This window comes from Mirounga leonina, unplaced genomic scaffold (assembly GCF_011800145.1).
Source record: "Mirounga leonina isolate KUSES-001 unplaced genomic scaffold, KU_Mleo_1.0 Mir_118, whole genome shotgun sequence".
NCBI classification, from domain to species: Eukaryota; Metazoa; Chordata; class Mammalia; order Carnivora; family Phocidae; genus Mirounga; species Mirounga leonina.
In genome coordinates, this window is record NW_023270277.1 from 611,025 (window position 1) to 636,310 (window position 25,286).

A 25,286-nucleotide genomic window follows, 5' to 3' on the forward strand; every position below is an offset into this window, starting at 1 on the left:
TTCAGGTGCAGCATCGTTACTATGGGTACCAGTGTGGCATCGTTACTACAGGTACAGGTGTGGCATCGTTACTACATGCACCACAGCCTGTGTGTTCACCTCAGTTATGATTTATCAACTTCCTCACTCTTTATTCGGGATCATGGCCGATCTGAGTAAATGCTGCTGGTTGTTTTTGATCAGAAATGCACGCAGCATATTTAGAATGCCAGGCTTCGAGCTGGACTACATGAACACCCCCCAGTGGCACCCAACACAAGAAGCCGCCTTCTGTGTCTGCAAACTCTGGTCCAGCCGGACTCAGCATAAGCCTCCTGCCTTCAGCACATCACTCACCGGGACATCCTCCAGCAGTCTGTGCCGCGAAGTGGATTTCCCATTACTGATGCAGGGGACAAAGTCAAAACAGATGCCGGCATGTCCTGGTGTTAGTGGTACTGTTGTTTATTGAAGTACATTGAGCTCCCTTTACTCATTCATACAGGTGCCCTTTACTACAAAGAGGCTGCACATCTACTTTCCAAATTAAGCTGAGAATATAACCGAGAGGCACAGAATACTGATGTGAAGATGGAAGTGGCCACAGGGGCTGGTAGCTAAGCTACAAGGAGCTCCGGGTCTCAAACTCAGAACCTCTGAATGTGGCCCAGGAGCACTGCTGCAGAGAAGGAGGCAGAGTGGTGGGCCTCGCGGGACGCCAGCCGAGTGTCCTGGGCGGCTCTTGTGACCCCTGCCCGAGCCACCACACCTGCTCGTCCCTGGGGGAGGGCAGACCTGCCGCACTGATCGCCGCATCCAGGGTCCTCCAGCTCCGAGAGCAGGCTGGGGTCAGGGTTCCCACCCATCCGCCCCTGCACGGCTGTCCCTGCATGGCCCAGACCCCGCCCAGTGTGCCCACTCTACGTGCGTTATCCCGTCACTGGCTGTTTGAACACAGAGAGCTGAGACAGTCACACGGCCAGACTCATCGGAGCTACGCTCTCGGTGGAAATTGTGTTTTAAAACTCTGAACCAAGTCATTCCCATGGTAAATGTTTGCAAGTCTCCAGAGTGAATCGCCAACATAATGTGATTTTGAGGGGTGCTACTTAGCATTTTCTTGGTACGAATGAGCTTTTCTGAATATTTCGCAGAAAGATGCCAACGTACATATTGGACTAGGACCTGGCACTTCATTTCTCTAAAACCCCTTGCAGCTTAATTTAACTAAGTGGAGCTCAGAACTATGCCTGCTCGTTTCTGTTTCTGTCCCTGGTTTGTTACAGGGTTTCAAGCAGCCCTTCCCAGAGCAGCATTCCCAGTGAGGGAAGAGCCACGCCAGCTTTATGGACGGGGGCATTTTGACAGTTGCTCTTCCCAGCCAGTGCCCCCTCGTGCAGACGGAGGGCAGTAGAGGGTGTGACCAGGGATGCACCCCAGCATCTGGCGTCCATGCATCTTTGGAGAGTTAACACTCAGGGACGGTGAGCTCCTGCCCCGGCTTCTCACTGTGACCCCAGCCTCCCATACATAGCACCATGGGCCAGGCATCTTCCAGAAAACCTGAACAGGACCCAAAAATGGACACATGCTCATCAATTTACTTCTGGCCAAAGACTCCAAACCAGTGTCTTTCTGAGTTTACGTGTGGATCCCGAAAAAAGAATGTTAAATATTTTTGAGTAAGGCAGTGCTAAACTGGGTTTATCTTTCAAAATTTCACTTAAAAGTGTATTTCATGAACAAGCCGAAAATGAAAGCCTTGTCCACGAAACCACCAATTCCAAAAACTATCCACATTGTGACATTTATGTTTGTGACTAAAGTGTTCTGTTTTTTTTTTTTTAAAGATTTTATTTATTTATTTGACAGAGAGAGACATAGCGAGAGCAGGAACACAAGCAAGGGGAGCGGGAGAGGGAGAAGCAGGCTTCCCGCGGAGCAGGGAGCCCAATGTGGGACTCGATTCCAGGACCCTGGGATCATGACCTGAGCCGAAGGCAGACGCTTAACGACTGAGCCACCCAGGCGCCCTAAAGTGTTCTGTTTTATTTGTAAGTCAGGTGGGTCAAACACCTCCTGGACATTTGCGGTGTGCTCGTTAGCTTCTCCAAGGAAGAGTTTTCCCCACACGGCCTCTCTGTTCCTTGCTCCCAGAAGGAGCCGCGTGTGTATGTCGTGTCCCCAGCAGCCTCTGCTCTCTCAGGGTAAGGGGCCTGTGGACGTAGATGGTAGGTGACCTGATGAGTCCAGGATGCTTGGGGCTGATCGCAGCGGCCTCTCCTCCCACAGGTGTGGGTAGCACACGGGACATGCACCTGCTGGCCTGAACCTGGGCAAGCCATCTTCCCGGGGACGAGAGTCCCAGTCTCTCCAAGGATTGCTTTGAGGACAGGCATGGGACTTGTGCTCAACATGTCACGTGTTCTGGACGTCTAGTCACCATTCAAATCATACATGGAGGAGAACGGAGAGGTTTCCACAGAATTCGGTCATTTCCCAGCTGATGCTGCGTAGCACGTTGCTCCGCGGGGCCTCCCTGGGGATCCACCCGGAGTGCGCTGGGCGAGGGAGTCCGGTGAACAGGGCCGTTTACGGGGAAGCCAGGAGAGCGCACGAGTCGGGGAGAGGGAGAGCACCTCGGCCTCACATGCGCTCGCTTCTCATCATGCTGAGGAACAGAATCCCTTCCTCCACTTTCTCATTCACTTACGCCCTGGCTGCGCGCTCTCTAGAATACCTCAGAGGCTAATTTCCATGCCTTTGATTAATGGTACCAGAGTGCGAATTTTTTAACACACTTGAAAATGAACTTGAATGTGCTATTTGACACTGTATTTATTACAGCCTAATTTAGTTCAGCCTACTGTCCTGTGAGGAGCTATTTGGTCTTTATTAGCGTGATTTTTCCGTGGCTGCGGCACATTGAGTTTGTGGCCATGCTGTTTACAGGTGGAGTGAAAGGCATTAGGCCTCGGTCGTGCCGTCCTAGCGCCCCACAGACCCCACGGTTTCGGGCACGTTCACAAATGGGGCCACAAGCTATGTGGTCCAAGGCAGCTCAGACCCACAGCTGTGCTGTCCACGTCAATGCCTGCCTCGATTTCCCTCTAAAGATTGTTTCTTAAACAGCATGGCCTCCCCAGCCTCCCAGCCAGGGTGACCAGGTGCACGTGAATTCATCCCCCACATGTGCCCGGCGCCCCGCGCAGGCTCGCTGGGAACATAGCTGGGCTTTGCGCAGCCTCACCTGGGACGCAGGAGGGACCAGCGCCCGTGGTCTGCACGGCCTGAACAGGTGTGAGCCTCAGCCTTCTGCAAGGGGCCCACGGCGCCCACCGTGCCACCGCCCCACGTGGGCTGTGCTTCTGGCCATGAGCGGTGATGGAAAGCCTCCCACTGTCCACACGCTGTCCACACCCTGCCTGGCTCCTGCACACATCTGCTCCAAATACAGATCTAACAGCACCGCATCCCGCAGAGCCCGGGGGCGGAATCTCAGTAGTAAGCAAGGTAATTTTTTTTTAAAGATTTTATTTATTTATTTGAGACAAAATGAGAGAGAGAGAGCACATGAGAGGGGGGAGGGTCAGAGGGAGAAGCAGGCTCCCCGCCGAGCAGGGAGCCCAATGCGGGACTCGATCCCGGGACTCCAGGATCATGACCTGAGCCGAAGGCAGTCGCTTAACCGACTGAGCCACCCAGGCGCCCCTTAAATTTATTTTATTTTTTTTAAGATTTTATTTATTTATTTGAGAGAGAGCACATGAGAGGGGGGAGGGTCAGAGGGAGAAGCAGACTCCCCGCCGAGCAGGGAGCCCGATGCGGGACTCAATCCAGGGACTCCAGGATCATGACCTGAGCCGAAGGCAGTCGCTTAACCAACTGAGCTACCCAGGCGCCCTATAAGCAAGGTAATTTTTAAGTGTTAGTTTATTAAATTAATGAATAAGGTGGTGGCCACTAACTCAACAACCTTTTTAAAAGAATTAGTGACTCGGGAGGGCCAGTGAGGGGCCTCAGGGCGCGAGGACCATATGGTGCAGAGGGCCTGTGTGTTCTTTCCCGTGTGTGTCCTAGACTTGGCACAGAAGAAGGGGCCACCCAGAAATACCAACAGGTGCAGACCCCAAAACCCACCACGGCCTGCCTCTTGCAGCCCAGGACCAGGAAGGGCAGCCTGGTGGGACAGAAACGTTTTACACAGTAAGTGATCCACGCCAGCCAAACACGCAGACGTCCCCACGGACTCACCCCACCCTCAGCAAATGCCTCTGCCCCGCCAGGCAGGAACAATAGCCCTCCACCCCCCGCCAGGTGGTGTCAGGGAGCAGAAGCAGGGACCACCTCATGGGGCTGGAACTCTCGTCCCATCCATCAGCAGTAGGGTCCAACACCAAGAGGGGGACCTCGACTTCTGCCTGCCCTGGCGGTCCCCGGACAGCCCCCTCCCCTATGGAAGATGAGCCCCCTCCCCTATGGAAGATGAGCCAGAGATATTCATGTAGAATGACTTAAATGAGCTCAAGGATCTCATAATACAAAAATATCCAGGCTTTAGTAAACCGGGAAGATCTCAAACCAAGTGAAAAGGCAGTAGCTTCCAGCACGAAGATGTTGGGCGTTAGAATATCTGATGACCGTGTTCAAGCAGCAGTGATCGATGTGCGTCAGAAAGGAAGTAAAGCACAAACCTTGGAAACCGATGAGAAGACAGAAAAGCCTCAGCGGGGAGATCTGAAGCCACACGAGGAGATAAGTCCCACAGTTCGAGATGAAGGTCCTCATGACAAAAGGCTCAGCAGCTGAACTGGACCTAGGAATGGAGGACGGAGGAGTCACCGCGGGCTGGACACGCCGGCCTGCGAGGCTGAAGGGAGCTGACCTGTGTGCTGAGGTGGAACCCCAGAGGAGGAGGAGGGGGCTGAAAAGTCCGGAAGGCATCCTGACGGAAGGCCCCCGATTTGACGGGACGGAAGACACTGCCCACTGCGGTGAGGCCCGAGCGCCGCCTTCAGCTCCCCTCTGTGCTGAGGCTGGGAGGTTTTACCTGCAGCCTCGTCACACAGGTTGTGCAAAGTAACGCTTCCCGAGATATTAATGTTCCTCCTCCTGTGTTAAGGCTTAGCCCTAGTTCCTTCTGTTGAGAGTGCCGTGCAGATACTAGCCCTGGTCTCGGCATTGTGGTGCTTCTGTCCCACGTGGCTGGACGCATGGAGCTGTGTGCCTGCGGCTGTGTGTGTGTGTGGCCACCCGCCCAGGGGAGAAAGCCGGCCCTGAGCATCCGTGTGCTCACGCCCAGCAGACGAGCGTTCATGTTGAGTTTAACGGCAGAGGTGACCTCACCCAAACCCGCCCGGGGGTGATACAGGAGCCACACGGCCACAGCCTCTCCCCTGCGGGGGTCTGTGCTTTGGTTTTGGTGTTGCTGCTCTTCAGAATCTTTTTCCCCAAAGCACGTCCAGGTTCCCGGGGAGCAGGCCTGCGGCCCTGGCCTTCAGTCCAGTGGGCCCTGAACAAGGAGAGGAGAGTGAGCGCCTCACGCCCCAGGTCCTTCCAAACGCATTAGCAAGCGGAACTAGGAATCCCGGTGTTTCCAAACCACTTTGCTGACTGAGGACTTGCTGGGCCCCGTTTGCTTGTTTGTGGTGAGAGTGGTGTGCAGGCCCCACGTCCAGCTCCTACGTGGTTCGAGGTGTTTGCATGTAGACAAAATCCCAGAAAGCACTGCCCGCATGCAAAACGTCAGGACTTTTAAAAACTTGGTTTCTGATTGTGGGGGGATACTGCAACCACCTGGTTAGTGTTGAACTCCGTTGCTAAAGAATGTTTTCTCAAAATGAATGCTCTTTTCTAGTCCAGAACGTACACGTGTAGCTGGCAAGGAGAGACGCTGTGTTTCACGGTGGATTTCGCGTTGGGATTCACCTGTTTTGACAGTAAGACAAAGGTAAGCTGCCCAGCAGGCACGGCACAGTGCCCAGGGACGCGCACTGTTACATTTCAGTGGAGCGGACGGGATGCCACCAGCCCAGCCGGTTTGCCGTGTGCACGGCGGTGCCGGCCACCACCATCCGCGCCGGCACGGAAGGGTCTCCTGGGTCCTGCTCGAGGGGAAGACCTCCAGCCCGAAGGTAAACACTTTGGAAAGAAATGTTATCTACTGCCTGGCCTCAAACCTGAGCATCTTGGTGAGAGAACAGCAGCCGTTCCCGGCGGGTCTCACCAGGTGCTCAGCTGTGGTTGACTTCCCCTTACCGCACAGGAGACCACCATTTCCACCAACATCTCCGTGAGCCCGAGCGTTCACCTCAGCCCATAGTATGTCATCCCACGGGGCTCATTCAGAATGCAGGATGGGGACACGTGGGCAGGACAGGTGCATCACACGGCAGGGGCGCAGAGCCCGCCGGCTTAGCCTGTGCCCGGCCGTGGGTCGGCACGGAGCTGGGGACGCCACATCTCAAGTGGCAGTCTCACCAGTGTCTATTTCCAGACCTCCCTGTAAAACCTTCGGATACTCTCTTCTACGAGTTAATCATCGCAGCCAACTCGGGATGCCCTGTGAAATCGCACCCTAGCTTTTCAGAGGTCTGGCCCATGTCTTCCCCATTCTTCTAGACAGTGGCTCCCGCGGGGGCGAGTTTGCCCTTGGGGGAATTTGAAGGGGTGTTTCTGCTGGCATCTAGTCGGGGGGAGATCACAGACACTGTAAGCGCCCTGCCGTGCACGGAATGGCCAGCAACAAGGTGCAGAGCCGGGAGCTCTGTTCTGAGGAGGAGCTGCCTCCTTAATAGAATTCTCCACTAGAAAACTCACTGCGCTCTTACTTTATTCCCTCCCAGGAAAAGGGTAGGAGGTTTCACAGTAGGGCTCTACCTAGTGTTTATTTATTTGTTTATTTACTTTTCAGGGAAGGGGGAGAGAGAGGAGGGAGGGGCAGAGGGAGAGAGAATCTCAAGCAGACTTATGTATTTGTCATGATTTAAGACAGCAACTGGAAATTTTAAAGAACATGACAAAAAGAAAATTGTTCCAGAGCCTTGTTTCGTGTATGCCTTTTTAAAATTTTTAAATTTACAATATTTGAATTAATTTTCAAAAGAAAAGCTTTTGCGGCTTAACTGTGAAGAGTATACCAGTGGGTTGTAAATCTGTGAAATACTTATAACTCTTTTCCATTTGACACATCTTTATTCTTTTAATGTATGATGACATTTGTAAATTCAGTATACATAGGTTTTCCATTATTTCTAGATTGATATGAATAATTGTGAATAATTATGAAAATGGTGTTTTCTCAATATGTCGTTAATATAAGTTATTAGGGAAAAATCACATAGATTTTTTTGGCCTTAGAAACATTTAGATTGAGATTGACCACGCCTATATTCACAAGATAATTCATATTTCCATGCTATAATATGCTTTAGATCAGACCATTTTGAGTTACTTCTGGGTCAGAAGTAGCCCCACAATGTGGTGGTGGTATTATTCACCAAATGTTCATAAGAACAAAGACGAGGTTTTGGTAGGGGTCTCAGTTTGAATGCTGGGCACCTGCATGGACATGAGCCTCGGAAGTAAATGTGCGGTCAGATTCCTTAGCTCCCCACTTCTGTGTTTGCCAGAGGAGAGGTGAGCGGTTGTCTCCACACGTGAACCACTCACGTCTCCACGCGTGAACCGCTCACATCAGCTGTCCCTCTGCAGAATGGGAAGGGAGTGAAACGCGAGACCTGCCATCACCGGGAAGCAAACATGCTTGGCTGTGCACATTTTTCCTGCTCTTACAAAATGAATGGGAACCGTGTTGTCCAATATCTTTAAATTTCTAGACAAATTATCTTCAAACCATTTAGGCCAGAATAAACCAGACCTCTCTGTGCGCTTGCATCCCCGCCTTCTTGCTGGGGCTGACATGGGTCTCTGCGCAGAAGCCACGGGTTCCTGCACACGCCCAGCTCACTCGGCGGCCTGCTGGGCGGCCATGACTGTTCACTCTTGATCCCTCTGGTTTGGTGGTAACCGACGTCCCATTTCTGGTGTACCAAATCAGAAGCCGGAGAGGACATCAGCAAGAAGCAGGGAACAGATTGTGGGCCATCGGGCAGCAGAGAAGCGAGACAGCCCACAGACGAGCTATCAAGTGTCGCTTGAGATCTAGGACCAGAGTGAACTTTCCCCAATTTGCTTTCTGCCTGGGGTCGTGTTGGGAAGCGGCCTTGTCTGTAAACGTGAGCTTGCATTGCAGAACGTCTTCCTGCCGATGAGACATTCCACACAGACAGCAGAGAAATAACGCGTCTCCGTTGAGGGTGATGCGTGGCGGTCCTTGTGGAAGTCCTTTCGCCTGATTCCCCGCTGGGCTGGAACCCAATAATCCCACAAGGAAGAACAGAAAGATTAGATTTGAAAAAACTGGGAAGGAATGACTTTCTTGTCAGAGAGGAAGTGTCAGTTTGGGTCTGGCCTGACTGGCAGGAAGAGCCCCACAGCGTGGCCATGCAGGATGAGTGATGCCACAGACACCGCGAACCCAACCCAGGGCTGTCCAGCCGGCCCCTGGGGGCCCTGCTTTCGTTGTCAGTAGTTAACAAGACAGGTGTGTCAGGAAGGACTCGAGCCATGACGGTCACCACTCACGACCTAGCAGGGTGTTTCCTGTAACACGCGCTTGACTGGGGGACTGTTGTTGGATCACTACAACCTCAGCAAATGCTTTCGTCTTCCAAGGTCGAGACCCGAAACCCAGGATTCCCTCCCACCTCACCCTGTGTCCAGATGCGTCTCCCGCCTGTGTGTGGGGTGGGGGCGGCACTTGAGGTCCAGGCGGACAGCCATCATGATCCCACCTGGGGAGCCCACGCGTGTTTTGGAGAAGAGCTTACAATCCCAAAACTCAGCTACTGGCCTGGTACCTCTTTCAGGTGGCACGTGCAGACACGGCATCCTTCATGGAAATGGCATGTTCGGTTTCTTCAGGAAAAGTTCTGTTTTAGGTACAAGAAAGAAGACTTCAGAAGGACTTGGAAGTGACTCAGAAAGAGCCCACCAGCAGAGGAAGTTCCACTGCACGGGAGCCACCTCCTGCCCCCCTGCCCCACAACCCCCACCTCCTGCCCCCCACCTCCTGCTCCCCCGCCCCGCCATCTTGTCCTGCAAAATCGCGTGTGGGTGTGGTGCGGGTGCGCCCACGGTCAGTCAGACAGCCCTGCACCCGGCTCCCTGCACAGTGGCTGATGAAAGCGCCCTCGTCCCTGATGCAGCGCGGCTGTGGGAGAAAATCGGACATAACTGAACACCAGTGAACTGTGGGTGTGTGCTCTCCAAAGGCAGTGTTCCTTTGAAAGCAAGACAGGTTCAGGACAGGGTCAGTGTGGAGAGAATGTGCTGGAAGGTAACAGTAATAAACCCGCAGGACTCCGTTGTGAGGATCAGCAGCGGCGCTTCGCGGAGGTCTTTTGTCTGTAATATCTCAACAGCTGACACCACGTGAGATGTTAATTACTGAGGTAATTCCTAAGTGTTATCCTGATGAGGGTCAACCCCTATTAGGCTCTTCCTCGTAATCAGATTTGAACCACATGTGGTTCTGTTGTTCATCACAGAGCCGTCTGGGCTTTGCCAAGGAATTTGGCAAAACCATGATGCCCAGGATGCCCCTGGCTTCCCTTGATGACAGGTTCCCGCGTGAAAGCGGGGGAGTGTTAACGTCCAAGGCAGACAAGATTTGGGCCATTCTGTCCGAGTCTCAGAGGCGGGCACGCCGGCAGGCACAGGAGCCCCGGGAGCCAGGCAGCTTGGCCAGCGCTCTGCTCACCGTCCTCAGTGCACCTTCTGGTTAACTGTGCTGTGGTTTTTGCTTGGTGGCTGATGGCAGTGGGCCAGGGGCTGCTTCCGAGGAAGCGGCGCCTGCAGTGTGAGTTCTGGGCAGAACCTCCTAATTCCAACATGAAGAGGCCCTCCGGCTGGGAGTGAGAACACCCAACCCCGCTGAGGCTGGTGTAGACCCACCTTCCTCATCCTGAAAGCAAAGACCCAGGTATTGTTCCCTGAGACCCTGATGGAGTTCAGGAGTCCCAGCACCTGATGGAGCTTGTTTGGACACTTTGCCTTGAAACACGGAGCCTGGATTCAAAAAAAAGAAAGAAGTACAAGACCCTGAGGTCAGTGGGGGTGAGGGGTCAGGGGTCGCCAGGGCAAAAGTGCCTTTGAATCCCTCCCCCACTGTCACTGCCTCTTCGCCTTTTGTGACACTTAGAGAAAGATGGTTCACTCTTTCAAAACAAGCACTTTTATATACTAGAAACTGCAGCTTGCACTGGATTCTTCTGGGAGATGAAGACGTTTCTCATGAAGTGTCTGTAAGCACAGACTAACTTTTATAAAAACCACTAAGTCTTTATTTGCTGCAGACTTTCTTTTTTATTAAACAGTGAGAATTTATGAAGCACATTTCATCTTGAAGTACCTTAGTAAACAGCCCGTTATTTTTGCAGCAGTACGAAGATGTGATCACTGCCTTTCTCAGCTTTGGTGCAGGAGAAACCGACGTGCGGTGATTTGGACAAGCCCCAGGTGGGGCTGTCAGTGGGAATGAAGTTTTCCTTCTGTCTGCACCGGGGACCAAGTCTCGTGCTCTATAGCAAGAAGTGGGCCTCCTAGTGGATTTTAACAGAATTGGAGGAAGAGATGAACCATGAGAGACTATGGACTCTGAGAAACAAACAGGGTTTTGTGGGGGGGGGGGTTAGCCCAGTGATGGGTGTTAAGGAGGGCACGTATTGCATGGAGCACCGGGTGTTATACGAAAACAATGGATCGTGGAACACTCCATCAAAAACCAATGATGTATGGTGACTAACATAATAAAATTAAAAATAAATAAACAAATAAATAAAAAGTCTTGCGAGCAGAAGAAGGAGAAGTGAGCATATGACGCTGGTAGCCACATACAGGAAGGAGAAAGCCAGGGAGGGTGGGTGGGGTGGCGGGAAGCGTGCTGCCAGGTCGGGGTCCGGGACTGCGGGACACCTGGAGCCCAGTGCAGGGACAGAGAGGATGCGGGCAGTCTGAGGAGGTCACTTTGCACAGACTGAAGAAGGGGAAGGTGGACGCTCTTATCACATGCTCAGGGTAGATAAAAAAAATGAAGCAGATGTCTGCATTTTTAAAAATGGAGTATTTGATATATGAATAGATATTAATGACGTAAGTGAGCTATTTCTAAATCATAATTTCATTCTTTTGCAGAATGTGCTCTGGAGATTTAAATTTTCTCAGCTTAAGGGATCTTCAGATGACGGAAACACTCGAGTGAAGCTGCTGTTCCAGCATCTGGACACGAAACAGATAGAGGTGAAGGTAGGGAACCTGGTTTACGCTGCTGCCAGCCACACGTGGAGTAAGACCTAATGGTCAGATCGTGTTTTCGTTCCCCCTGCATGCAGACAACCCACCTCAGAGCTCAGATGGCTGGGACATCAGAAGAGCCGGGAGTCTGTCTCCTATAGAGATGCTTACAGCCTAAGACCAGGATCACTGAAACATATTAATTGATTCTACTAAAAATCACAAGTTCATTACCAAACGTTAACAGGAGATCGATATTTAAAAATACATGAGATGGGGCATCTGGGTGGCTCAGTCGTTAAGCATCTGACTCCTGGTTTCATCTCAGGTCATGATCTCAGGGGTGAGATCAAGCCCTGTGTGGACGCACGGAGTCTGAGATTCTTTCTCTCTGCCCCTCACCCCCCGCACACATTCTCTCTCTCCCTCTCTCTCTCTCTCAAAAACAAAAACAAAACCCAAAAAAGAACAAGAAGACACATGAGGGTGCCTGGGTGGCTCAGTTGGTTAAGTGACTGCCTTCAGCTCAGGTCATGATCCCGGAGTCCTGGGATCGAGTCCCGCATCGGGCTCCCTGCTCAGCAGGGAGTCTGCTTCTCCCTCTGACCCTCTCTCCTCTCATGCTCTCTCTCACTCCCTCTCTCTCAAATAAATAAAATCTTAAAAAAAAAAAAAAAAAAGACACATGAGAAGCCAGAATTGAAAGGAAGAGTTTTACAAACTGCATTATGCACAATTCAGCTGATGCGTTGTCTGTAATACTGAGACCAAAACGCCGTTAACAAAAGGAGCTCAGGCACAACTTACAAGTTCACGGCACTGAGCTGTTTTACTGCCAACAAAGGATTTTTTCCGTGTTTTATGTACACGTGTTGTCAACAACCCAGTTTTAATATAACTAAAGACAAATCAAAGGATAAATCCAGGGCACTAAGAAAAGAAAGAAAAAACCAAATGTGTGAGACCCACGAACACATACGGTTTGTAAATAGATCCAACTCTTTCCTGCATCGTGTTGTGATGAAATCAGAAGACACATCACAGAGGACGTGGTTATAGCCAGATGTCAGTTTTTAACATCTTTTTATTGAGTTTAATGAAATAATGTTCCGTATCTATGTTTTTTTTAAAGATTTTTATTTATTTGAGAGAGCAAGAGTGGGGAGAGCAGGAGAAGCAGACTCCCTGCAGAGCAGGGAGCCCCATGAGAGGCTCGATCCCAGGACCCTGAGATCATGACCTGAGCCGAAGGCAGACGCTTCACCGACTGAGCCACCAGGCACCTGCCGTATCTACTTTTTAAGCACAACTGCAATTATACAGAAACTGTTGATATTCTTACGTTTGGGGAATGGATAAAATCAAAGCCTGAACGTAAATGCTCTCAGGGCACTTAGGTCATGAGGGGGTGTGATGGGGCAGCAGGTGAGACAGCAGACCTCGTCCGGACGCAGGACACGGTGGTGAGGGGGGCACACGGAGTCCAGGGGAGACCCGCCACCAGCAGCGTGGGAGGGAGTGGGGAGACTTGCGATGATTCTATATTTGGCATTTTCCCTGCATTAACACGGCGACCATGGGTAACCTGGTTGGTACTTGATTGGCCTTTGGAGGAGCTGGTAACAGGTTTCCTGCTAAAATCCTGCAAACCTCTTATTCCAGTGCATTCTTTGGGAGCATGGGCGACGCTTTGGAAGTCAGTTCGCAGTAGGTCTGAAGGGTTTCATGCTTGTGGATATTCTAGCAGCTTCCGGCAGGGCACCTGCTGACCTAGGGCGCATGCTTTGGGAATATCCAGCACCTTCTGTGATATCAGAGGGTCCTTTTGACAGGCAACATAGGTTTCACTAGGTTGAAAGGCATTTATTTTGATTTTTTTAAGGTTTAGAACTTTTGGTGATCTGTATTCATGAGAAGAGTGGGACCTGGGTAATCTAAACTGGACAGTGTGAGATACAGCATGTGAATTTGGGGCATGTGTTTGAAACATCTTAATTTCCTTGTGGCATTTGTAGACTGGACCGGTTCTGTTTTCATTTGGTGAAGACAGAGCCCTAGAAAGTTGTGGGGCCACAGGGATGGACACAAGATTTGAAGGGCTTGAAGCTTAAATAGTTTGCTGTGATGTCTCTGTAAAAAAAATACAGTTGAGAATACGAGAACCCAGCTATACACAGAGAGACAGAGGTGCAGTGAGGGGCCGGTGGGCATGCTGCCTGGAGCCCTGGCAGGGCCTTGCGGGGTCTGGGCAGGTGGTGATGCAAATTCTCTCCCCCGGCCGAGGAGAGAATGCGTGTGTGGTGGGCCTCCAGGAGCAGAACTGGGCGCAGAACGGCTGTTTCCAGAAGCCACCTTGAGCCGACATCCACGTGTACTACAGCTTGTGAGGGACAGGAAAATTGGAAAAGACAGAAGGGGAGTCTGGACCCCGTGAGAACCCTCAGGTTTGAGGCTCCGTTTAAACAAACAGCCCTCGGCACGGACGTCTGAGTGGGTAACCCCAGCTTTTGCAGGTACTGGGTGGGAGTGGTATGTCACTCAGGAACAGGTTATTGCCTCAGAGAAGACGGTGTTCCTGTTACCTGCATTTCCTGGTTCAAGGAGTGATAACCGTGGAACGATTTTCCTCCTAATATTTATTGAAAACTCTCTGGACTGTTTGGACCGAGCAGTGCCTCGGTGACGAGTGCGTTGTGAGAACGCAGGGTCCCCCGGAATCTGAGGGGCTCGGGGGCCCCAGGACACCACTCATGAGCCTGGGATGTGTGCAGAGATCGGCACTGACTCCAGGCCGCTTCCATGGCTGCAGGGCAGGGGGTGCAGCAGTTTTTAAAGAAAATATTTGGTTTTCTTCTTCTCATCTCTTTCTCCTAAAGGAATTATGAAGTGAAGGATCTGCTTTCCTCCTGTTCCGCGTGTTGGCCGCGTGTTGCTGCCATGAACTGTGGACCAGAAGGACTGAGCCTCGGGGCAACGGTGCCCTTCCCAGTGCCCCCGGCTCCTACATCCCCCAACCTAGCTCCGGGAGCCATGTGGGCATCGTGTATGCTTCTCTAGGATTTCACTTCTCCCAACAGACCGAGCCGCCAAAGGGCAGCTTGATTTTAGCTTTTTGACTTCAGCACTTAACAAGCGTGTTTAAACGAATAGATTAATGAACAAAGAAAGAGCAAATTAGGGGCGCCTGGGTGGCTCAGTCGGTTAAGCGTCTGCCTTTGGCTCAGGTCATGATCCTGGAGTCTTGGGATCAAGTCCCGCATCGGGCTCCCTGCTCAGCAGGGAGTCTGCTTCTCCCTCTGACCCTCCCTACTCTCATGTGCTCTCTCTCATTCTCTCTCTCAAATAAATAAATAAAATCTTAAATAAAAAAAAAAGAAAGAGCAAATTAGATACACGCACAAAAATTTTTATCAGTTTCCAAGGAGGAAATTGTTCCAATTGCCTTTAAAGTCCGAGACTTTCGATGCTACGTGTGGGTGATCGCCCGTGCGCGTGCAGGAAGCCCGTTGTGCTTGTTGAAGGCAGCGCGCTGTTAACGAAGGGTGAGTGTGTCTCCGGGAGGAGCAGTGGAGTGTGACTGTCACCCGCAAGTGACCGAGCGGGTAAACTCCACCAACACCTGCTGCTCGGCTCTCAGGGAGTCGGCCCAGCGTGCTGACAGGGCTTCGGAGCCTGGGCGGGGGCACACGCTTGTATGTAAAACGTCCGAGCTCTCGGGCGAGTAAAGGAAGTTGTGTTTCTGAGCCTGAAACGAGGCTGCTGAGCTTCTGTGGCCAAGAGCATTGGTACCACGGCACTCGTCATCGATGCGGCCGACCTGGAGGAGCTGGGAAGCAGGTGGTGCAGGGAGGGGGGCACAGCGAGGCAGCGCCACCACGTGGAGACACGCGGGTGGGCCACTGGGCGTTCCACGTGACAGTGGGTGTGAGCAGGAGCGGTGCCTGTGAGTGTGGCCCCTCCCAGAGTGTCTGTGGGGTTGTCTCCTAACCCGTTCTCATGGAGCTGGAACAACAACAGGGCTAGCGCGCTCCCTCTGTCCCTCTGTCTCCTTTTCTGTCTCTCTCTGTGTGTCTCTGTCTCTCTGTGTCTTTGTCTCTGTCCGTGTGTCTCTGTCTCTCGGTGTCTCTGTCTCTCTGCCATTCAGCATCTCTGTCTCTCTCTCTCTGCTCCTGCACCAGGCTCCTAAGTGGCTCATCCCAGAAATGAAGTAGCCACGTTTGACTTCGGAGCTCTAGGTGACGTCTTTGTCTTGGTTTGGAGCCTGTGTGGCCGAAGGTACAGAACCACAGTGTTCACACTAACAAACGCCATGGAACCGACTCTCTGAGCACAAGCCTTGTCCTTGAGTTACCAGCACCGAGGAGAGGAGGTTCCCAGGGCAGAGACGGTAGTCATGTGCCGGCCGGCTCTCACTTCGTGCGGCGAGCCGTCGGGGAGGCTCCGTGAGGTCCGTGAGTCCGCGGCCCACTCACTGGAACCCTGCCGGAAGCCTCAGACACCCTCAGCGCCCTGCCGTGTGGCCGCCGCAGCTCAGTTAATAGCATGTGGGTCTCTAGCTCAGCCTGGCCTCCTTCTGGCTCGGAAGTCATCATGTCCCCATTTTCAGGAGAAAGACTAAGGCCAGCCCGCCCGTAGAGCACAGGCAGCTAGCCCAGCGACCGTCAAGGCTCCCTTTGCGTTCTGTGAAACTCTCACTCCGCAGCACGGGGCACACGGGCGTGCCAGCCAACAGGACCCTGCCTGGTCCCCACGAAGCCACCCCCAGCGGCCTTGCAGCTTCTCATCTGCTGGCCTCCGCCTGATTTCGAGTCAACTCCTCTGCCTCTGAGGTTGTCGCCTTCCTGTAGACTTTCACTGGGAAGACACCGTCCAGCGTCGGCTGTGTCCAGGGCCTCTGCCAGTGTTGGGACGTGGGGCGAAGGAGACGTTCAGAACCAGGGGCAGAGATGAAACCCGTAAGACACAATCCTGCCGTGAAAGAAGGCGCACGTCCCCGAGAAGCTGAGTTACTATTTCTTAATGACCTTCTGTTGAATGGATTCTCTCCTCTCGGTTAGGATTCCACCACGGTGACGTGATGGGATGGGACTCAGAGCCGGGATGGGACTGCGGATGTGCCACTCCGATGGCTGGAACAACGCTAAATGTGGGCTCCTGGCGCTGGGAAGCCTGGTCCATCTGCCTGTTGTCTCCCCACCACCCTCTGGTGTCCATGCGGCCCACGTTCAGACGCCCCCCGCAGTTAGCTGTTCCTTGGAAAGCGTTGTTGTGCACGTTCTTCTTCTTTTCTTTTTTATTAAGTACGCTCTACACCCAACACGGGGCTTGAACTCACGACCCTGAGCTCGAGAGTCACTTGCTCCGCTGATGGAGCCAGCCAGGCGCCCCTCGTACACGTTGTTTTCGAGGCCACCCAGTAGAGGGGGCTCCCTGGGTGCACCTGCTGGTTCTCCAAGCCTCACACCTGCCCCGCAGCTGCTCAAGCAGACGTCAGGTCTCGGGCCTCAGGCTGTCAGGGGCTTGGAGATGTTCGTTAGTGCCGTCGGCCCAGGAGACAAGCCTCAGGGCTGGCCTGTGGATGGGCCGGACTCGTTCCCCTCTCGGACCGCTGGGCTTGGGCATTCACAGGTGGGAGAGAAAGGGCTTTAGAACAATGGCCTGTCTGGGCCAAGGTCCATACGTGCCCGGGTCCTTCAGGAAAAAAGTCTACTTACCTGATGTCTAACCACTCAGCTTTCAGACGAGCTGAAAATGAGCCTCAGGTCCTATGGGGGAACTTCATTTTCCCAGGAGAGTTATAGAAAACCCAGACGCATACCGAGACACACTTTGGAATTTATGGGACGTTTAGAAGCCGTGTCAGACATGCTCAGTTTCTGTCCGAGCAGATTCAGTAACCCGCTATACCAGGACATCAGGGGTCTTTGCTTGCGCGTGGTTTTGTTTTGCGGACTATTTCCAGGGGAAGATTTTGGGCGGGTGTGGTGAAGGCTGCCATGGGGAGCGGCCCCAGGCGCGGGTTTGACCCTGTGAGCTGCAAATGCAGCCGACACGCTTGCTATGGGGGGGCCTCGGGGAGCCGGGTGGTTTTATTTTTCTTCCTTGTAATTACGGTCATAGTTTTTATCACCCTGTCGGCCAAATCATATTCTCGTGACTGTCTCTTCTATTTTTTTTAATAGACCATCTCTGTTAGGCTCTCTATTCTGGACATCGAAATAATATCAGTTTTGTAATTAAAAGATGATATTTCAATTCAAAGATGTGGGTAAAGAAATAGATAGATGTAAATATGCCTTCTGAGGCACGGACGGCTTTCTGTCATGATAGGGATTAGTTTATTTCTGGTGCTACGTCGTCAGCGGTGTGGACAGGGTCGTTAGTTGCCGTCCCCACGCGCAGGAAAGGAAGGAATGAGAGGGCGTCTGCACAGGAGGGGTGGGGCCCACAGGAACCCACCCTGGCTAGGGATGGGCTTGAGGGCAAAGGTCGGGATGGCCGGCGGGGCCCGGGTAGAGGCCACAGTGGTCGCGTGGCTTGCAGGTGTGTGAGGACGTGTCCGCACGGAGCCCACAGACTCAGGAGTGCGCGGATGGCCACGCGTCTGCTCAGTCGGCAGGAATGTAATTTAACTGGGACAGATGTGGCTTTTAGAAGGATGGCCTTCACCCATGGGTTCTCCCTGAGACACAGTGTCCTTCAGCATGGCACACACCGCTGGCATGTCCCTCCTCAGAGCCTCAGAGGACACTGTCGGGCCCTCGCCCCCATCCGTGGGGACTTCGGGCCCCTGGGGCCTCGCGGGGCTGGAGCTCCACCTCCTCTCCCGACCCTGACCGTGGCCGCCCTCAGGAAGCGCGGGCTTCCTTAAGAGTAAGAGTGGTGTGTGCTACTGTGTAGTCCGATGGAGACCACCTTAAACGAGCGTCCGTGCGCCAAGCTGCCTCGCTGGGGGCATCACCAGCGGCCGTTGGAGACACCAAGTGCCTCCAGCGGGTGGAAGCACAGTTTCCCCCTGCACACCCGCACCTTCCTCTCCGCGGCCCAGGTGCAAACGCCGTGGTCGTGGGAAGCGCCGGTCCGCGCGCGTGACTTGCTGAGGGTCCCAGGCGACGGGATGTGGAACGGGAGTCAGGCCTCGGCAGCCCCACCTCAGACACGGATCTCGGCTCACGGTGCCTTTTCCGTGCTTGTTGTGGAAACGTGGCCACATGGAACGGGGAGCAAAAAAGGCTGCCCCAGGTGCTCCAGTCAGTGGTCTGAAGATCCGGCCTGCACGTCCAGATTTCCAGAAAGGACAAAACCGCCTGGCAGCCAGTTGACCCTGATGTGGGGCAGGCGAACGCCAGAGGCAGAGGCGTTTCCTCCGTGAGAAGGGGTGGGCGAGTTGCACAGGGTTTCTCGGTGACCTGGTGATGGGGGCAGTGACCGCGGCCCTTGTCCACACCCAGAGCAAGCTGCCCAGAAGGAGGGAGTGGTGGGCCGGCCGGCCTGGGAACGTGAGGCTAACGGGCAGGACGCAGGGTGGGGGGATGGCGGGCCCCCCACTCACAATCCAAGGCCATCCTGCCGAGAACCAGCCTGGTGCCGGTTACCACAGAGCTTTGGCAGAAGCTTCATTTCAGAACCTTCTGGAAGAGCGAGTGGGGGCTTAATGCATGAACACAGGGCAGGCGGTGGTGCTCTGTCCGTCGGGCGGCCCAGACGAAGCTCCCTGCCCGGACCCCTCTCCTCCTTACCAGCCGTTTCCTCCCCGTCCACGGCCTTGTTCCCGAGCTCGGTGACGGAGAGCCGGGATCACCAGCCAGGACCACATCCTGAAGTGCCTGCTCACAGTCCTTCCTGCTGCGTGGACCTGAATGAGGGCTGAAGATTCTCTCGCAGAGAAGCATGACGGATGTAGGCAGAGAAAAGCAGAAGTGACCTCGAGGCGTCATTTTCTCAGGCAGGAGGGCAGATGCATCCAGGCCCGCGGGGGCCGCCTTGCCAGGTAGCTGCGTCCACCTGCCCGTCTGAGGTGGACGAGAGGCAATGACCGGCTAACACGTGTTCGTTAGTTACTGGCAGCCCCCAAACCATGGGAGCATGTTTTTCCTGGTGTTGCGATTCATCTGTGTCTATGTGGGATTTTTAATCAGATTTCAAAACGAGGGAAACTTTTTCCTGTCTCTTCAGGAGATTCACTTTGTTGACGTCTCTGTGGGAGTTATGTATCTTCCTTAGAACGTGGAAATTCCCAGATAAAATGTTTATCAGAGGGTCACCTGGGTGGCTCAGTCGGTTAAGCGTCTGCCTTCGGCTCAGGTCATGATCCCAGGGTCCTGGGATCGAGCCCCACATCGGGCTCCCTGCTCGGCAGAGAGCCTGCTTCTCCCTCTGCCTCTGCCGCTCTGCCTACTTGTGTTCTCTCTCTCTGTTAAATAAATAAAAATCTTAAAAAAAATGTTTATCAGAGCAGAGAAAAGGCCCGGGTACCCCTCGTGCCTGCAGCCTCCCCATGGCGCGAGCGATCTCTCCAGGCTGCACTTCGTGCAGACGGCCCCAGACTAGCAGGCACCCGGCTTTAAGATCGGTGTCTCTGGGGAGAGGACGCAGGCAGAAGCGATTGTCAGAGCTGTTTGGGGAAGTCAGACTTTTTAACATCCTGGCGAGGTAATACCGCTGAGCTTCCGTATAAATAAGATTTATGATGTTACAACTGCCTCGTCTGCTGAAGGGGGAAGTGGTTTAAATGTGAGCCAGAGAACGGAGCAAGGAGGTTTCACGGCCTGGAGACGCAGCAGCAGGAGAGATGAGTCACAGGGGCGCGCAGAGGTCGTGGACGAGCACTTTCTTCAAGGAAATCAGATCGGAAGCCAAGTGAGTGACCTTCACTGGACAGAGAGGGCGCAGGGGGCCCGGCAAACTCCACACGGGACTGGGCCACGAGCCATGGGTGTCAGGAGGGCACTTTGAACACGTCTCCGTCTTACCGGAGGGCGGACAGGCTGGATTGTCCCCTGCTGGGGCCCTGCCGCCCCGGGGAAGCAGGACCTCAGGGAGACTCCCTCTTTCCAACCATAACCTGCTCCTCTGGGTGTTTGGGATTTTGGTTTTCCCACACTCTGCCAGTTGACCGCTCACTAGGAGTTCTGTGGTGTCTGTCACCGTCCCTCCTGCCGGCCGTCACCACCCCTAGTCTTGTCCTTGCGCAGGTCCTGATCTTTGTCCCCGGGAGCGCCGTTCCCCACCTCCCTGGTTCACGCTCCATCTGCGGCTCCCGCACCTGCAGAGTCCCCTGGGGAGCAAAGTTGGGGAAACCAGCACCTGCGGCTGACCACCGCTCATCAGAAGATGTGTCCGTCAGCTCAGACACTTTCTGACAAATGCCCGGCAGTTTGTGCACCACGATGGGCTGTGGATGGAGATGTGATTTCTAGCGGAGAAGATTTACTGAGGACACGCGGGGGATTTCAGTGTCGGTGCGCTGATGGGAAGTGTCGTCTTGTGAGTGATGGCGCAGACCCGGAGCGCGGACTGAGGAAGAAGAAACGTTTTCTCAGGTCCGGGTGACCTCATGATTCATGTTTTGAGGAGCCCAGTATAGATCCTCATGGCTTCCTAAAAGTTTTATCTCGTTACGGAAAAGTTCTAGGTCTTAAACACTCAAAAGTTGATGATCATGCAAGCTATGACTCAAATTCCAAGTCATTATTTCGGCCACCATGAAATACTTAAAAACATTTTATAAAAATCTAGGTCATTAGGACACACACGCCGCAGAGGAAAGGGCCAGGCACAGCGGGCGGACCTGGGGTGGAAGGCAGGCGTGTCTGTCCCAGGCGCGAGCGGCCGGCGCTCTGGCCCTCAGCCCTCTGGTCTGTGAGGCGCACACTGTCTCCGCCTGGCGCAGCTGCGGGCTGTAAACGCGATTGACTGGACCGTGCGTGAGAAGAGAACACGCGGGAGGCTGCGGTTTCGAGGGTGAGCACACGGCGCGGAGAAGCTCCCGGCGCTGCGGCAGCTGGGTGAGGCCTCCTCCTTCCAGACGACGGTGTGCCTTCAGGATCCCTTAAGCCCCGAGCGCTGGTGTGGTTGTGGGGGAGACGGCGTGCGGGGGGCGCACTCCCTCTGTGTCCACGCCCGGGAATCTCACTGCTTCGTGCGGGGATCGTGCAGAGCGTGTCCTCCTGAGACTGGCTCGCTCCACCCGGCACAGTGTCCTCAAAGCTCATCCCTGCGGATCCCTTCCTTCGTAAGGCAGGATGGCGCTCCCCTGTACGGACGGACCACATGTCCTTTATCCGTTCGTCAGCTGAACGGGCCTCCAAGACGCCCTGTCTTCACAGAGTCAAACCAGTCTGAGGGACAAAGCCGCCAGCATCACATCAGAGAGAGACAACACGATTGACTCGGTGGGGCCGTGCGAAGCCCCCAGTAACCTGCACCTTCTTGAATCTGTCTCCGAACGGTGAACAGAGAGCTCCTACTTCACGGCGCCTGTCCCCATCGGGCCCTTCAGGGAAGCGCGGCTCTGTGGATTCCGTCACCCTCCCACGTCACTCTCCCCCGCACGGGGGCTCTCCGTGTCGGGCCTCGGCTCCCCGGTGGGCGTGCGGTCAGAAGTCAGCAGGGCCGCCCAGGTCTAGCTGCAGACGTGTCGTCCAGAGAGCCTTGCGGTGACACATGGCTAGGAAGCCAGCCGCGCCACAGACACCTTGGTCTCGGCCTGAATCGCCGCTGTTGTGTGAGTTGTTCACAGGGAGCCTCACTCAGCATCTGGAAAAGTCATAATTGAGGCTTTAAATCAAATCGCCTGGATTGCAACACCATGGACTGGGGTTTTGCGTGGAGCTTAGTGGTGTGATTTCACTTTGTCCCTGACTCTTTCGGAGATTTTGTGTGTGGCGTCAACATGTGGATCAGAAACCGTGGACGTCAGGCTTGGATTTGGCCTTCATGCTAGTGGCCTTGGTTCCTTGTTCCGGTCCAGGGGCTCCTCTTGGTAAGTCTGTGGGGAACCTGAGAAGCAATTTCCAATTTGCAAGATCCTGAAGCATAAATGACATGGACATTATAGCTCTTTTTTCAAAATGTCCCTTCCAGAAGCTCAGTAATTATGACTTGGAAACACATATATTGAATTAAGTATGTGTGAAATTTGCAAGAACCTCGTGTTCTTGTATCATGTAACTTGGCTTTCCTTTCCTCCAGGAATAAGTCACCATGACTAAGGGATTTGAGTCGAGTCTCAGGGTGTGGGCATCACTAGGGGGTCAGCTAGCGTTGAAGTTCGGCACAGGGTTTGGGCAGCTCCTGGATTCTGCCAGGGACGGCAGGGCCGCTGGGTAAGGTAATTCTGCAGTAACCGTGTGAATATTAGGACACTCTCGAAGGAGAATGCACCTCAGTTTCTTGAACGTTACTCATTACTCAAAGTGAAAATAAACAGTGATCGGTCACCAATAATCAATCAATCCCGTAGCTGTCAAGGTTAAGATTCACTCGCATGCAAAAGAGGAACTTAATTCAAAGTGGAAAGCAGTAACGGGGCTCCTGTGGTTCCTGTAGCTGGAGTCGGGCTGTCTGGGAGCACAGGGGCCGGGGTCACGCAGGTCACGAGGGTCCCTGGTCCACCCCTCCATGAGCAGGGGTCCTCTGTGCCAACTGCACCTTCCTGCTGACACTCTCCATGTGCTGGCAGATCCGCCGTTCCCACACCTGGACGCACCCGCGTGGAGACCCTGCTCCCGCTCCCCGGGCCCATGTCGGCCTCCCCAGGACACTGGCTGTCCACCTGCATCCTGTCCCCATCCCACGAAAGGCGCAGCTTCCCGAAGGAAGGCACAGGCATACGCAGTCCCAGGAGGGGACCGAGGTGGACGTCACGTTTAAGGGAAGCGTGAAGTCATTTTTGAGATGTCAGATCTTGAATCACAAAGAGTAGCAGCTCAGAAAAGCTAAGATGGGTGGTGGGGAAGGATGTCCTTACCCGGGGGCGGGGGGGACGACTTCTCCCTCGTGCCCCGGAGGTCCTGCCCCCAAATTAAAATATCAGAGATCCTGCCTTTACAGGTGGGGAAAGGAGCACATCTGGGACTAGACGAGCCAGCTTGCTGTCCTTGCTGTCCTTGCATTGTTGGAACTTTCCTTCTGATATCCTCTCAACAGTTGAGAGCACAAGACAGTTTTGACAAAATTTAGTTAAGGTGTCAATTAGGTAGCAGTTCTCTTAAAAGGAATTTTGATGTTTTCGATTATTTTGGAATTTTATTATGCCAAAGTAGAAGAGAAAACTCAGAACAAGATGTGTAAAGCTCCTTCCCCACGGGTAGAGCGGGGCGACAGCCGGAGAAGCTTCATGTTCGCCCTCAGAAGCCTTAGGACGCTGATGACCCGCGGCACCCTAACTGGGACGGTTTACTCACGCCTGCGTCAGCTGCGGGTCCACGCCGACCTGCTCGTGGACGTAGTGGGGACCCGCGTGGGGTTTGCGGAGAGAGGGAAGACCATCTTTGGCATGAAATCCGTATCACAGTGTCACCAGGGCGCCGACCGGCCAGTGTCAATAGGACAAGACGGAGGTCATGTGACCCCCGACCCCGCAGAGATGGAGTCAGGGCCCAAATGGAAGGCGGGAGCATTACCTCTGTGAGACGCGAGGAAACAGGCTAGCCTGTCAGACTGTCCATGCAGAAGCAGTATCTTTGTGTCTGTGGTCGTGTTGATCACACTCTGCCTCCCACCCTAAACCTTCCTTATTTCATGCACATTTGTACCTGGCTTCCTTGGAGCTCAAAAAGCATAGAATCTGTTAAATGTTCTGTAACGTGCTTTTCTAAGATTTACAGCATTTCATTTTATTTTTTCTTGCAGGAGCTTGAATTCCCGGACCTGACGGCTGTCCTGCACTGCATTCACGCCTTCCTAGCAGCAAAGGTGGCCTCCGTGGACCCCGCATTCTTGGACCGCCAGAGCATTGCGAGGAAAGTGCTTCTGTTGAGCGCTGAACGTTAAATTATTTTCTTAAGAAATGACTTTTTCCTGCAAATATTGCAACTTTGTGTGATTTTATAACGAGCCTATAGTTGTGATACCAATAAAATACATCACTAGTTTGCAGAGATGGGTCGTTCTTCTTAGATCTGACGGGCCAGGGTGCCGCTCGGGCGTCTCTCTGAGTCACACACGGAAGCATGCTCTGCACCCTGCGCTCTGCTTCCATTGCTAACAGCCAGATTGTGTTTCCATAGAATAGGTAATAGAAAATCCTGAGAGCCCACCACTTGGATTCTTCTCTGGAAGAGAAGGGTTTCTTCTGCATTTGGGTCATTAACTTCCCCTTTTTCTCAAGGAGGGGCTGAGTAAAGGTGTTAATTTGAGAAATCAGTAGGCGAAATATGTCAGAAAGAAAATTAATTTCAATTTTTTAACTTTACTAAATTTTTGTAAACATATAATTAAATAACACATCATTTAAGTGCTAATTTACTTTCCTAATTTGTGAAATACAGCCTTTATTGTAGTTTCCTTGTTTTTTGTACTGTTTACTACTTCTAAGAAGGTCCTCTTTCTATTTTTGTCATTAAAAGGGACTCACGGACTCCTGAATCTTCTTTTACGGAGACGGACTGTGGTCCTAGATCACATCCTCATGCGTCACGGCTTCGAGGACAGGAAGCACAGAACCGTCAGGAGAACAGGCAGATGGTTCCTGCAGGAAAGCAGGTGCACGGCACTGACCGCCCGGCATCCCTCCAGGGGCTGCTTCAGTGAAAACTGCCCGCTCCCTACGGCCCACCCACCCCTTGTCGGTTGGTGTCTGGAAGAAGGAGCTGTTTGGGTTTGTAATACATCAGGTGTTTATAATCATGTATTAGACACATGATAGCATGTAGATGATAGCTACATATGACATGTGTGCGTTATATGTAGGATTCCTGTTTACATCATAATGGCTTCTGTGGAAGACT

At 53.2% G+C, this 25,286-nt stretch overlaps 1 protein-coding gene across 1 annotated transcript in view; it reads left to right on the top strand.

Annotated features, from left to right (window-relative positions):
* LOC118007321 (gamma-2-syntrophin-like) overlaps positions 1-24,395 on the top strand; it is a 219,473-nt gene extending 195,078 nt beyond the window's left edge. The window contains exons 16-18 of the mRNA XM_035000341.1: positions 5,837-5,929; positions 11,236-11,346; positions 24,190-24,395. Of these exons, the coding sequence (XP_034856232.1) occupies positions 5,837-5,929; positions 11,236-11,346; positions 24,190-24,330 (345 nt within the window). The 3' untranslated portion in view covers positions 24,331-24,395. The remainder of the gene's footprint in view (positions 1-5,836; positions 5,930-11,235; positions 11,347-24,189) is intronic.
* Positions 24,396-25,286: the final 891 nt, after the last annotated feature.